General features: G+C 40.7%; 1 protein-coding gene across 2 annotated transcripts in view; it reads left to right on the top strand.

Annotated features, from left to right (window-relative positions):
- Positions 1 to 13,053, top strand: part of mgat5b (alpha-1,6-mannosylglycoprotein 6-beta-N-acetylglucosaminyltransferase B) — a 70,660-nt gene that overhangs the window by 39,207 nt on the left and 18,400 nt on the right. For both annotated transcript variants that reach the window (XM_008305604.1, XM_008305595.1), the window contains exon 9: positions 12,270 to 12,401. In XM_008305604.1, coding sequence (XP_008303826.1) covers positions 12,270 to 12,401 — 132 coding nt within the window. The remainder of the gene's footprint in view (positions 1 to 12,269; positions 12,402 to 13,053) is intronic.

Raw genomic sequence — 13,053 nt, 5'->3', positions numbered from 1 at the left:
GATGTCTGTGAATTTGGTTATATTTTCATGTAATTTGAAGCTACAACCAAAGTCAGACAATAATTCAGGAGAAAGTACATTACTTCAGCTGATCCATGCTCATCAAATGTCCACCATGCAGATTAAACTTTGTTAAGGGGTTTAATATAAACTTCTTTTGGAGATGTGCTTAACCACTTAAACATTTGGCACTGTTGATTTGTTTTTATCTTGTTTGAGTTTGTAGTTTAACCCTGGACTTCAGCACTTTATCATTTCATACTGTGCTGTGTTATACAAAGCTGTTTTCAATATAAAATGAACTTAAATGGGTTATTTTGCATTTTTGGAGGGAAATGAATCATTCAGATGAAACAATTTATCTGTAAAATAGTTGATAGATTAATCAATTGAAAAATAGTCATAAGAAGACAAACAGGACAGTGACACGCAACAATTGGAGCTTTATAGATGTGCTAACTGTCAGTGGAACCACCAGCTGCTTACTGAAGTCCAACCAGCTGCAATTCTCCATGCAACTAAAACCTTCTGACTCAAGACAGTGCAACCATTACGGTTGAGAAACACGGCTACCTGTCTCCGTCAGCGCTACGTATGAATGTGTTGGCGCGCTCAGCCGAGAGGTGAGGTTGTGTCCTGCCAAGTGGAGACTGTGAGACAGTTGTCTTTAGTCTCTGACAAATAAGAAGCAAAATAATTGATGACAAAACGCATTAGGAACTGCATTGACTGCACGGACAGGAGACATCCTCATTAGATGGGCTGATTTGGAAAACGCCACAAAACACTGGTGGCAGCAGCTTGACGATTGCTTACTGTACGGTTGTGTGGAAAGTATTTAAAAAAGTCCACTGAAAGCTTGGCATTTTCCAGAAACGTCACGCAGACGCTTAAGGGCTTAATAAATGAAGGAATGCTCTTTATTTACGATGATTTGTTTATTTTTTTTATCGCAGAAAGTGACGAGAAGTCGAGCTCATTCAGCGGATTCACATGATTTAAGTCAAGCAGTTCACATTAATATTTTGAGCTGTTTTTTGGCATATATTTATCGATTTATTTTAACAGTAATGTAATTTAAAACTCATACATAGGGTAAGCAAGACATAGTTCTCCTTCAAATAACCTTGTTTATTCACATGAAATAAAAGTGCATTTACATTTCTAGTACAACAACACAAAACTGTTATTGTGGCATGTCTTGAAGGTGAAGGTATGGTGAATACATCTTGACTACAAAACATCTAATCAGTCAAGATTAGGTGTTGTTTTGAATATTCATAGCTACTGACAGACTATGTGAGCTAAAACACACACAAAGTCTAATTCCTCTTTACAATAATTCATTACAAGTTTACAATCCGATGGATAAACTCATTAATATATGCAATATTATGTAATAGAAAAGTGACAAAGAGAATCCACCAGACCTTCCTAGCTGCCTAGGGTTAGGGTTAGTGGCAAAACACCAAATGCAGTCAAAAATACTTAAAAAAAGGGACTAAATATTGACCAAATTGAGTATGTAACTGCTTTGAATATTACTATTATTGCACAACTGCAGTCTTAAACCGAAAAAAAAAAAACATTATTTGTCACCAATTCCTTACAGAAATTTCTTGTGTTGTAAAAATGAGGAATTAAACGCTGCCATCTTTTGAGAAATTGAGACATAAATTGAGACGTGAACCTTGTTGACAGTAGGTTGAGTCAATTAGAGGCGTATAGGTGGTAACTGAGGGGATAGGAGCAAAAATACAGCCTCTGTCTCCCTTCTGTGTTGGATTTACTGTAATTGAGGTGGAGACTGAAGTGACCTTGACATGATTTCTGTCACTGACAACCGTCCTTGTCGGACACTGAGGTCTACAGCGGCCCGCGGAGGCGCAGAGACAGCTGTCACTTCTGCTCGGGGATCTCCCCTTATCTCCTCCCAGAGCGACACAGATAATTAGCCAAGGCAACCGAGCATGGCGTCGCAACGCCTGAGCGAGGAAACAGGAGTGAAAGCCAGAAAAAAAAAAAAAAAAAGTGGGAGACAGCTGCACACTGTCAGGTATAGAAATATCTGTCAGCAGAGTGGAGAAGAAATGTAAGCACACTTCCACGCGATAGTGTTGTCATCCAGAAATAATCTGAAGAAAACCAATATTTTAGTGCTTTTTCAATGAGACTCCCTGTCCTCCACCCTCAGGATAAACTACCTGCATGATTCACCACTCAGCTCACACTCGCTTTGTCTGTCTCAAACGGATTTTTTTTTATTTATTTAAATTTTTTTTTTCTTTTTAATGTTTTCTCCTATTATTCTATATTATGCATGGACATTTGGCAGAAGACGTTTCTGTTTCAATTATGTCTCGTCGGGATCTGTGGAGCACTTGACAGCACATTAACACAACCACCAGGTAATTTCGCCCTGTTTCTTCCTGCAAACATGAAGACGTGTCTGAATTGCGTTATCAGTAACCCTGAGAAATGATTTAACGAATGTCAAACTCAGGGTCAAATGTGTCTGTAATTCAGCCAGCCTACCTGGGACACTGGAGGCGGTGACAGGCATTTTAAAGTGTATAATAAGAAACTTGAAATCAAAGCAGTTTTTCTTTTTTTCTCCTCGAAATTCGCACAAAGAGCCCTTCGTACGCTGCCAGTCTCAGGTTTGTGCCGCCCTATAAGTGCTGATGCACTCTCACCCTGCAGCTTTCTGATTGATGTTTCGATGGCTTGAGATGAAAAGCAGAAAAAAAAAAACAGCAGCATTGTTAAAAATAGCCAGGGGTGGGCCATCAGCGAGATAACGTCATAAGGATTTGTCTTGAGTACTGCAGGGAAACAAGCATCGATCCACCACAACATTAAAACCACTCACAGGTGAAGTGTGCAACATTGATCATCTTGTTACAATGCTGTGTTCGGCTGGGGAGCTTTGTGTCCCTGCATTCATGTGGATCTTACTGTGGTTCATACCCCTCACTAAAACATCATTGCAGACCAGCTTTACCCCCTCTAACAGGGCAGTGCACCTCACCGAACCCCAAACCGGCTCGAGGAACACGACCAAGAGCTCAAAGCTTTGACGTGGCCTCCTGATGTCCGAGATCCTGACCTGATTGAGCATTTCTGATCATGTCTGAGAAGATTTTACTTTCGAAATTGTTATGTTTTTGTGCAGCTTGAGCACACTGTGATATTTTACGAAAATGAGGTCCTTTTTTAGATGCTGACAGCTCAGAAAGTGCCTCAGAAAAACAAGATGAAGAGGAAAATAAGGAGAAACCAAATATGAGCTGCTTAGTGAGTTGTAAGTTGGTGGGTTTAAAATTGTTAAAGTTTTCCTTTTTATGCCATTTGAAATAGCTAAAAATATATATCTTTAGTTTTGAGCATAGAGGCGTAGCGTCACCTGCAAGGTCATTTGCATAAAGTAGACTTGACTTCAACTTTATGCAAATTTGGCACGGGGAGCGGAGGTCCGATGCCTCGCAGAACTTTCGTAAAAGTCTACACTAGCCGTTGTTGAACTAAAATGAGGATGGATTCTGCAACTGCACTTCAATGTTTTCAGAAATAAGTTGAGCTGAACTGTTTTCGTAATAAAAGAGAAAGTTTGCAATTGAGGTGCCAAGTTGGAGATTTTACACATGTTTACAATTTACATGCAAAAATCGACTGCTTGATAGGCGTGAACTAGCAGGCTGCATTTGAGGCGAGAAATAAGCTATGCAGCAGCTGAATCTGTCCTCATTTCAGATCAACGACGGCTAATTTAGACGTTACAAAAGCTTCACGAGGCGTCGGACATCTACTCCCTGAACCTACTTTGCATAAAGTTGAAGTCAAGTCTACTTTATGCAAATGATCTCGCAGGTGACGCTACGCCTCCTTGCTCAAAACTCCTCACGACGCTCTAGGCGTTTTACATACCGAATGAATGGGAGGCAAGAAATTGACGGATCGTGTTGACACGTATCATTAATTATGCTTTTCACATTTACTCCTTTGTACATTATAACTAAAGAGAGTTCCTCATGTGCCACCATACCCTCATCTTCTGTTTTAACATTAAATTAAAGACAAATAGTGCAACTCAAATTACCACATTGGCTATTTCTGATCTTAATAGCAGCAGAAACCGGAGTTTTTGTCCCTCTTCCCGGCTCATGTGGTTGATTAGCATGCCAAACCCCGCTCCCCCTTACACAGAGTGGCGTGTCAGCTCGCCTCCCAGCCCATGCAATTCCCCTCACACCGAGAGCCCTCTCTCCAGCTGACCCGCAGCCCCCGGTAAACTCCTCGCCCCCAGCCTCAGTCCTTCATATGTGCCTGGAAATCTGCCTCAGCCAATTCCCCTCCCTGCTGGACGCATGCACCCTTCCTTTAAGAAGTAATGTAGTGCGACTGCGGACTCTTTTTCACTCATTTGTTTCTTCGCCTGCCTCCCTTACCCGAAGCCGTTGAGTTGCCATGGTGCCAGTAGCCAGCTGTGAAGCAGAGAAATTGTGCCCAGTGGTCGTTGTCAAGTGGAGTAAATTTATACAAGTCTTGCACCTTTTGTTCTTCTGTTTGCAGTCTTTTTTTTGTGTGTGTGTGCCATCCTTCCTCCTCAACTTATTTCCTCTCTCTGAGGTCCAGGCAGGTCATTAAATCCCAAATCATCCGTTGTGTTGAGCTCACTTTCATACTGCATTTGCATGTGTGTTACGTTTCAAGACAAACTTACATGATATTGTCTTTTTATTGAATCGAAGCTGAATTTGTCCGACTTATAATTACTTTCTATGCAGCCGAGGCCTCATATAGTTTATATCTCTGTGCCAACTCCGGTGTCATCCAAAACCTATTAAAAACCATTTAGAAGAGCAGCATAAAGTTGCTTTGGGTGGCGCGTACTTCCATTATGATGAACTCTCTCTGAAGCAACTGTGTAGCTTCATTAGAAGCGGAACTTAGTATTAGAATCATCTCTCACAGAACAAACCGACAGCATCTCCAGAGCAATGTCGGAGAATGTTCTGCCTGCACACGTTATCATTCCGTTTGGGTCCGTCTGCTTGTTTGCGTTTTTTTTGTTGTTAAACCAATTGCAATCATCTTGAGTGGCACTAAATCCAGGAAGCAGCCCCGGTTTTCCTACAAAATAGCGTTTGGAGGAACATTTTCGCGTCGAGAGCACTGACATTGAGAGTTCTAATTCACCGAAACAACCGAGCGAGCCTGCCTTATTGCACAATCCAAATCTTTGTCAAAAATGTTGCCATTTTCAGCGTCGCTGCTTGGAGGTTGCAATTATTGTTTCCCATTGTCCGACACGCAGCGGGGGAGGATGTCTGGCAACGAATTACTGGTTTATGTCTCAGTGAGTCAGACAAGACATCATTGAAAAAAAGAATACAACAAGGTATCACCGTATACAGTGGTACAATTTTATTGTGTGTCCTCCTGGATGACATTCAAGGTGCACATCATGGAGGAATGAGTTCTACCATAGTGCAGCTGCACAGACGGTTAGTTGGATGAATCCGCTGGTGGTTTTGGTCTTTTCATGGGATTTGTTCATAATGATAAAAAGATAAAATAATGCCAGCCTTATCCTTTAATCTTGTGCGCTTGTATGAGAGAGGGAGATAAAGAGAGAGAGAGTTGTTTGTGTCTTGGTGTGGATGCCGACTGCACGTGAGTTACAGTATGTGTGAGCGCCCGTTTCCACACTCCTGGCTCCTTAATGCACTTTAATCCCTTTACACTTCCCTTAAAGTTGCTGTGGATTTGCATATATCCAATTAAACCTCTGAACAGCAGCGGCTTTAGTGGATCTGTGAGGAGCAGAGTCACGTACAGTTTCTGTGCTCTCATTCACTGTAATACATCTGCTCTCACATTAATGCGCGTCAGCATTAAACTATGAGAGCTTGCACAGGCCATGATAATAATTTTGACTCCTGCAGTGAAATCTTACACAGATACACTCACACACACAGCAGCGGTTTGTGAAACCTCACAGAACCTGACGCACACACACAGTTTAATGTATCACAAGATGCATCCGTTGTGTGAGTGTTTGTCACTTGTGCATTTAAGAGCTGTTTATATAAAACACATAAGACCTCATTTTAGAGCTTCTAGCCGGGGTCACAGTGTGGTTCCACATATTAGTGGTCTGTTGGTTCATGGGAAGGAATTGCAGTAACTTTACGAATCTTTTAAACCATTGATCTAACAGCATCACCAACCTAAAGTTTCAATGGGTTCAATTTTAGTAGATTTTGTCACCAAAAAGATGCACAACTAAGGATTCTCCAAGCAGCTGTTAGGAAGAAAGTTTTACTTGCAGCAGGGAGCCAACATGAACAGTACAGAACCTGAACAAGTGACTGACTAAAAGCATGAAGCATTGGTTCTTATATACAGACAGTGAACAGAAAACAGAAGACAACCTCCCACAAATGGGTGGGATGAGGCACGGTGTTTTGACTACCCACTAAGGACATCTTGTCCTTATCTCACACGCACAAGGTTCAGTAGAGACAATGGATATTTACAGCATTAACTCATAGACTTTTCACAAAGATCATTGGATCGTAACACAGAATTATTCTAACACAGCTTTGTCTTTAGCGCGGATTAGTATATTTTTAGCCAAGTTATGAACATGGTGGATGTTATATACGTGTCATTGTGAGCATGTTGGCATGCAGACGTTTGCATTTCGCTCCAGCCTCACAGAGCTCCAGGTTGGAGACAACTAACAAGTAACTTTGACTTAAATATGTTTGTTCTCTCCTTTTAAAGATGCTAGCTACAAGACATCATTTCCGATTTATCAAATTGTCAATCTTCTGTTTATTTGAGAGTTAAATAATTGATTTTCATAAGCTATTGCACTGGTTTCTTCTTACCTTTTTCCTGATCAAATTATTTATGTTGTCATTTCTTACTTTACTGACTTTATCTAAGCTAAAATGTTCGCTGTCTCACAAAGTTTTATTTTTTGTGAACTTTCCTGAATGAGTGTCCTAAAGATGCTGTCAGCTGGACTTGTATTGTGTCCACCTGGCTGCGTACTGCACACAGTACAGGGAACAAAGTACAGCGAAAGCGAAAAGCCCTTTTGTTTGTGTAAGCACTGAATTGCTGGGGTGTGTACCTTTGACTGATGAAACCGCAACTTAAAGCACCACTGGCTGGCACACCAGTGCTCATTATCCCATCTACTGCAGGGGAACCGGACGCCACGTCGGCTTCCACAAAGCTGCAGTGCTGACTAAATATGTTCACTGTCCAAGGAACGATCGATAGGTTCTTGTTTCGCAGGTATTTATGTGTGCGGATGCAGGGTGTGTATCTCAGCCAGGTTGCACAAGAAATAGCGAAAGGTTATAGATCTGTGACTCCAGCAGCAAAAAGAAAGTTTCACAAAAGAGGACACAGTTTGACAACAAACTTCTCCGACCAACGCTGATCAGTCTTTCCTTCAATCCTTCCATGCTGTGCTATTTTTTGATTCAAAATTAAATTTCCCTTCTGGGATAAATAAAGTATTTTTTTTCATTTCATTTTAGGGGCCTCTATCTTTTACAGAGACGTTTAATTGCTTTTGGTCACTTTCCTTTGAGAGATGAGGCTGTCAATCATGTTAAAACAAAAGCCTTGCCATGCAAATTTGTTGCTGTAATCTCACAGACTACATTTGTAAATCTGAGATATGAGTGTGTGTGTGTGTGTGTGTGTGTGTGTGTAACATGTCCACATTACACGATAAAACTGGATGTACACTCCCTTCCAAAGTATCTCAACAGGCGAGTGAAATTTGATGTTTTCACCATTAATAGAGTAACAACGTTGGACTTTTGATGCATTTTCACCAATGCCATTACAGATAAGTGCACATATTTTTTTTCTATCTAATTGCAGAGAACATGAAGTCTCTCCTGTACCAGAAAAAACACATATTTTTATGCCTGCTCTTGTCATGGTGGCCCACACATAAAGCTTTACACACATTGACGAGAATAAGAAAACTGCTTCCACTTTGATGCCGTATTAATTTTTATGGAACATTATCTGCCAAAATTGTACACGTGAAACTTTATCTGCTTGTCAATGTTCAATTTGAGCCAATATTTCGTTTTATAGCCTTTATCAGTCAGTGGCAATGATGACGCCAGTATCATTGTGCGTTTCACATGAAAGATCTGAAACCAAAAGATGAAATTAGAAGGCGCCTACCAGTTTTTATTTAATGATTTATGTGTTTTAAAGATGCATTTCACTGTTACTTATAGATACCATATGGGCACGTGTGGGCTGATTAAAGGATTCCTGGTTTGATTTCAAGCATGCTACTTCCCTGTTCTCTCATCCACATTTCTTGTTTCTCTGCACTCTTCCTATTGATTGTACTAAATGCAAATGCCTTCAAAAGTAAAATCTTTAAAAGAAATGATTGTTTTGGATCCCCACTTTGAGGTGTGCGAGTTAGCGACTGACTGACGGGAGGAATTCATCGCTCAGGTGCTATCGTCGTACTTTTGGCACACATGGAATTGCAGTGGGTGCCTAGCCTTCATTTCAGTCGATCTTTTCATCTGTTGAGATTGCAGTTGGAGCCAGAAGACACACACCAATATGAAGACCAAAGAACAGACTATGACAGAAAACAGATGATTGGTAAGAAGAGAAAACAGAAAAGTCATTGAGCACCACAGCACATGAAATGGATAAACCAAGAACAGCAGTTTGGAAAGTTTTAAAGGAAGACAGGAAACTACTCCGACATCAAAAAGAATAAGAAAAAAATCGCAGGGCAGGTCGCCAGCAGACACCTGAGGCTGTTGGGGAAAATCCTTTTGAGCTGTGAGGGAGAATCTCAAAACAACAGCCAGTGACATTACTGTCAGTCGAGAGATCATAGGTGTAAAAGTATCACAAGCTTAGAGAAGACTTCTGCAGCAGAGATACAGAGACGATACTGCAAAGGATTCAAAGGTTGGATTTGCCAGAAACTGCAAAGAGAAGCTATAGAGATGGACAGATCAGACTAAAATTCATCTTTACAAAAACGATGGAGTGCAGACAGTGGCTAGGCAAACATGGATAATTCTGCAGCACAGAATGGTCTGACTTACCTCGTTATCATTCTGCTATAGAAAAGAGAAGCTGAGCTACGGATGCTGCAACTGTTTTCCCTCAAAATAGCGAAGATGGAACTGTTTTGGTTTAACATTTGCATGCAGGGAGGCAAATGTCAAAAACTGATGCGGTAGAGTGCTGGCTTGAAAGATGCTGTTCTTGTTTTACGTTCCAAAGGAGATTTAGAAAGTAGTACCACGTAGTTTGCAGAAGAGAAAGTCGTTTGAAATGCCAGTGGCAGGCTGAAACCCTCAGTCAACACTCTGTGAGTCAGACTAGTCGGGAACGGGCTCATTGCATTTTATTGATGCTGATGAAACCAGCAGCAGGATGAATTCTAAAATGCAAAAGACACGTTTTGTTGTGCTACATATAAAGCAACTAATCCAATCTCACTTGCCAGACCTTCATCCTGCAGCAAGACAATGGGCCCAAACACTTTACCAAAGCTTTTAGCGGAGACAAAAACAGGAAGGTGTTGCACTGACAAGCTTTAAACACTATCGAGCATTCTACCCGCTGAAAAGGAGGTTGAAGACAGACAAAGGTCAACCGAGGGCAACTGCTTTGAAAAAAGCATTTACAACAAGGGGTGAACATTTAGCTATGTTAATGGGTCGTAGACGTTATGCTGCAAATGCACTAAAGAGCTGTGCAATCAAATAATCGACTTTTATTTCCTTTGACATTTAACTGTGAACTAACTTTTGCACGTCTGAAATAATTCAAAGCACCTCAGAATTACATTTTTATAAAAAATAAAAGGTCAACATGCATGTGAATACGACTGGCAGGATATAAAGGCTAAAAACCAGCATCTGCTTCGGACTCGTCTTTTTCCGATCTTGAATTTGAATGCCTAAAGTAGGCAAAACAAATCATTTTACTTTACCGTCATCAAGTATGCAAGTAAAAAGGGGTCACTGATAGATTCTACAAATCTGCTGCAATCTTATGACATCTAGAAATCGGATAGTTTATTTTTGTTTCAGCAGTGAGACTTAGTTTTTGGGTTAAGTTTAGAGTTTTAACCAAGTCAGGTCCGGGTCGGTCGAAGCTATGGCTAAGGTTAGTAAATCTGCATGTAATGAATAAAACTCTACACAAGCGGTGTAAATTAGTATAAATCTTCAGTACTAAAGTTTGTGCTTTCTGCAAACTGCATCCGATTGTTTCATGTCACATTATCTTGACAGGCAGTGAGCTGTCTTTAGTATACAGAGGATTTTACAGATCTGCACAGCCACTCGCGCTTCTCCTGCTCTGCTGTTTTGTACCGTGGTGTAGCTGTTAGGAACTGCTGAAGTTTGACAAAACAGCACTTTCTCCTGTGATGAAAATAGACGTGCTTGATTGCGTTTTTCCTCAAACAAAGTGCTACCTTGATCCCGACTGAAAGCAGAGTGCTCTGAAGCTGCACTGTACTTTGTCATAACAGACAACAAATTTGAATCCGCTGTCTTTCCTGTTTTTTTTTTATTTTGTAACTAAAGGTTCTTTTAAAAAGCTGCTCTCCTCTGGTTTTATTTATGCCAGACTCTTTTTCACACAGCAGATTTTTGTGATATTAAGGTCGCTCAAGCCAGGCGCACAGTCGTGACTTGATAAACATCTAATACAACAGAAAATTTAAATATACAGCACAGAGAATTCACAAAAGGTTCACATGATTAATATATAAACCACACTTGATGTAAGCAATGCATCACATACAGAAGGCCCTCCTGCAGCCAGCGTTATGTTTAAAGTGCCTGAATAGCATCATGCCAAAAACAGACTCAAATAGTGCTTGAAAGCAGCCATCGCTTTGTATCTGTCAGAAGATGTGTGGTCAAATGAACGTGCTGCTCGTCTCAGATAATACGCGTGTGTTTTTGTGTGCGAGTCGGAACAAGTTGTGCAGACAAATTGGACGACTCCCCGCTGCGAGACAATGCTGCCTGGTTGCGCAGATTTCTGTGTTGTAACGGTTGAATGGTTCTGCCGTCTCGCTGACATGCTTCACGATGTGACGGGGGATCTTTCATTCCTCCCGTCTTCTGTCTCGTTTCCAATCATGCTGAGCTCCTCTTAAGTGTCTTATGAAGTCTAAATTTTAGGGTTCCTCAGGAAGAATTAGTTCACCTGCACACGTGCTATTGAAGCTGTGATGTATTTTAAACCACTGTTTGGATGTGTTTTGTTTTACTCTGTTGATACAGATCAGGGTGAGAATATATTTACCCTCTGAACTCCAAGCAGTTACTGACATTTCTTGCTCCTGTCTTTATTTTTTTTTTAAACTGTAATATGAAGTCCTGGACCTCTATGGAAACAACACAACCATGGCAACCTGAGGAGAGAAATTTATTTTGTGCAGAATATTACTTTTATAACATTAAAAAAAGAGAGAGAGAAAGAAACAGGTTGCAGATTTTTAAGTGCTTTTTAAAACTTTTTTCAGAAATTTAAAAAAAAAATGGAATCAACATGTGCTCACGTGTTACCATTCTTTGCACAATAATTTGACCACTTATATTGTTTCTATGCTTGTCTCCTCAGTGCGTTGTGTAAGCCTGCAGTTCAATCAAGTTTTTGAATACTTCAGATCTCTGAATCTGTTTGGGGCACAGAGCTTCTAAATGAGGCATATCGAAAAAGTGATTTCAATAAATAAGCACAATTTTAAGCCCAGATCTGTTCAAGTATCTCAACTGAACGGCGAATCTCAGATGATTCATTCGAGGCTATGAAGCGACAACAATTGGAAAGTTGCAAATGTGATGATTCTTTTTGTTTAGGCAGTTTTGTGGCTCTGATAAATGCTGTCATTTTTGATAATATTTTGAAAGATAAGAGCCTTTCAAAGCTGCTAGCAAGTTTTGGGGTTCAGAGGTTCGATACAAACGATGAACGGATGACTGTAAGAAAACAATGATGCAAGAAAATGAAAAGGAAGCCACAACATGGACACAAAGTAGTTGATCAACAGCTGAACCTGACAGTGTCACCCCAGTAAAAACAGTTTCCACCAGGCTCATCCTAGACTTGGATTGTATTCGTGCTACTTCTCATACATTTTCACTGAAGCTCATGCAACTCTCATGTACGCTGTTTGGCTCGGTGTCACGCTGAAAGTGAATCTGACCCATGCACAGGTTTCTGGGGGTCCCTCCAGGAAGGGGAAGCTGCCCTCTGACCGGCCCTCTGCCCTTTGACCTCATCTACACAGACTACCACGGCCTGCAGCAGATGAAGCAGCACATGGGTCTTTCACTGAGGAAACACAAGTCAGTCCTTTTCTTTCTTTCTTTCTTTCTTTCTTTCTTTCTTTCTTTCTTTCTTTCTTTCTTTCTTTCTTTCTTTCTTTCTTTCTTTCTTTCTTTCTTTCTTTNTCTTTCTTTCTTTCTTTCTTTCTTTCTTTCTTTCTTTCTTTCTTTCTTTCTTTCTTTCTTTCTTTCTTTCTTTCTTTCTTTCTTTCTTTCTTTCATGTCAGATGCTGTAATTTCTGTTGGTTAACTGAGCTCTAAGTGCAGTGTTTGTTATGTCCCTTTTGCTTAACAGTAATTGCCTTTCTGATGAAATACTTCACTGCTGGCTTGTTCACTGGCTGCGTTACAGGCTGCTAGACACTGGGTCCTAATTCCACTGCGCATCAGCAAAAATTCTCCCCTTCCAATGTGGCCTCTTTAAACACTAATCAATGACCTGAGTGCCAGCTTCTGAGTTGATGTTGCTTTCTTTTACTCAACCTCAATCTGGGCGTCTAGGCATGGGCTTGTAATGAATGTGCTGGCTTTTCCATAGGTCTATAAAAAACACGGCACATTTATCCGTAAATGCTTCGACAAACCAACACGTTTCGATGCTGTGAGCAAACTCTGACAATAAATGCAGCTGGCAAAGTTTTTGGTCTTTTGTTCCAGCTGGGCAGCGGTGGAG

This window comes from Stegastes partitus, unplaced genomic scaffold, assembly GCF_000690725.1.
Source record: "Stegastes partitus isolate 25-593 unplaced genomic scaffold, Stegastes_partitus-1.0.2 Scaffold43, whole genome shotgun sequence".
Classification (NCBI taxonomy): domain Eukaryota; kingdom Metazoa; phylum Chordata; class Actinopteri; family Pomacentridae; genus Stegastes; species Stegastes partitus.
Note: the sequence above shows the minus strand (reverse complement) of the source record. Positions and strands in the feature narration are given on the sequence as shown.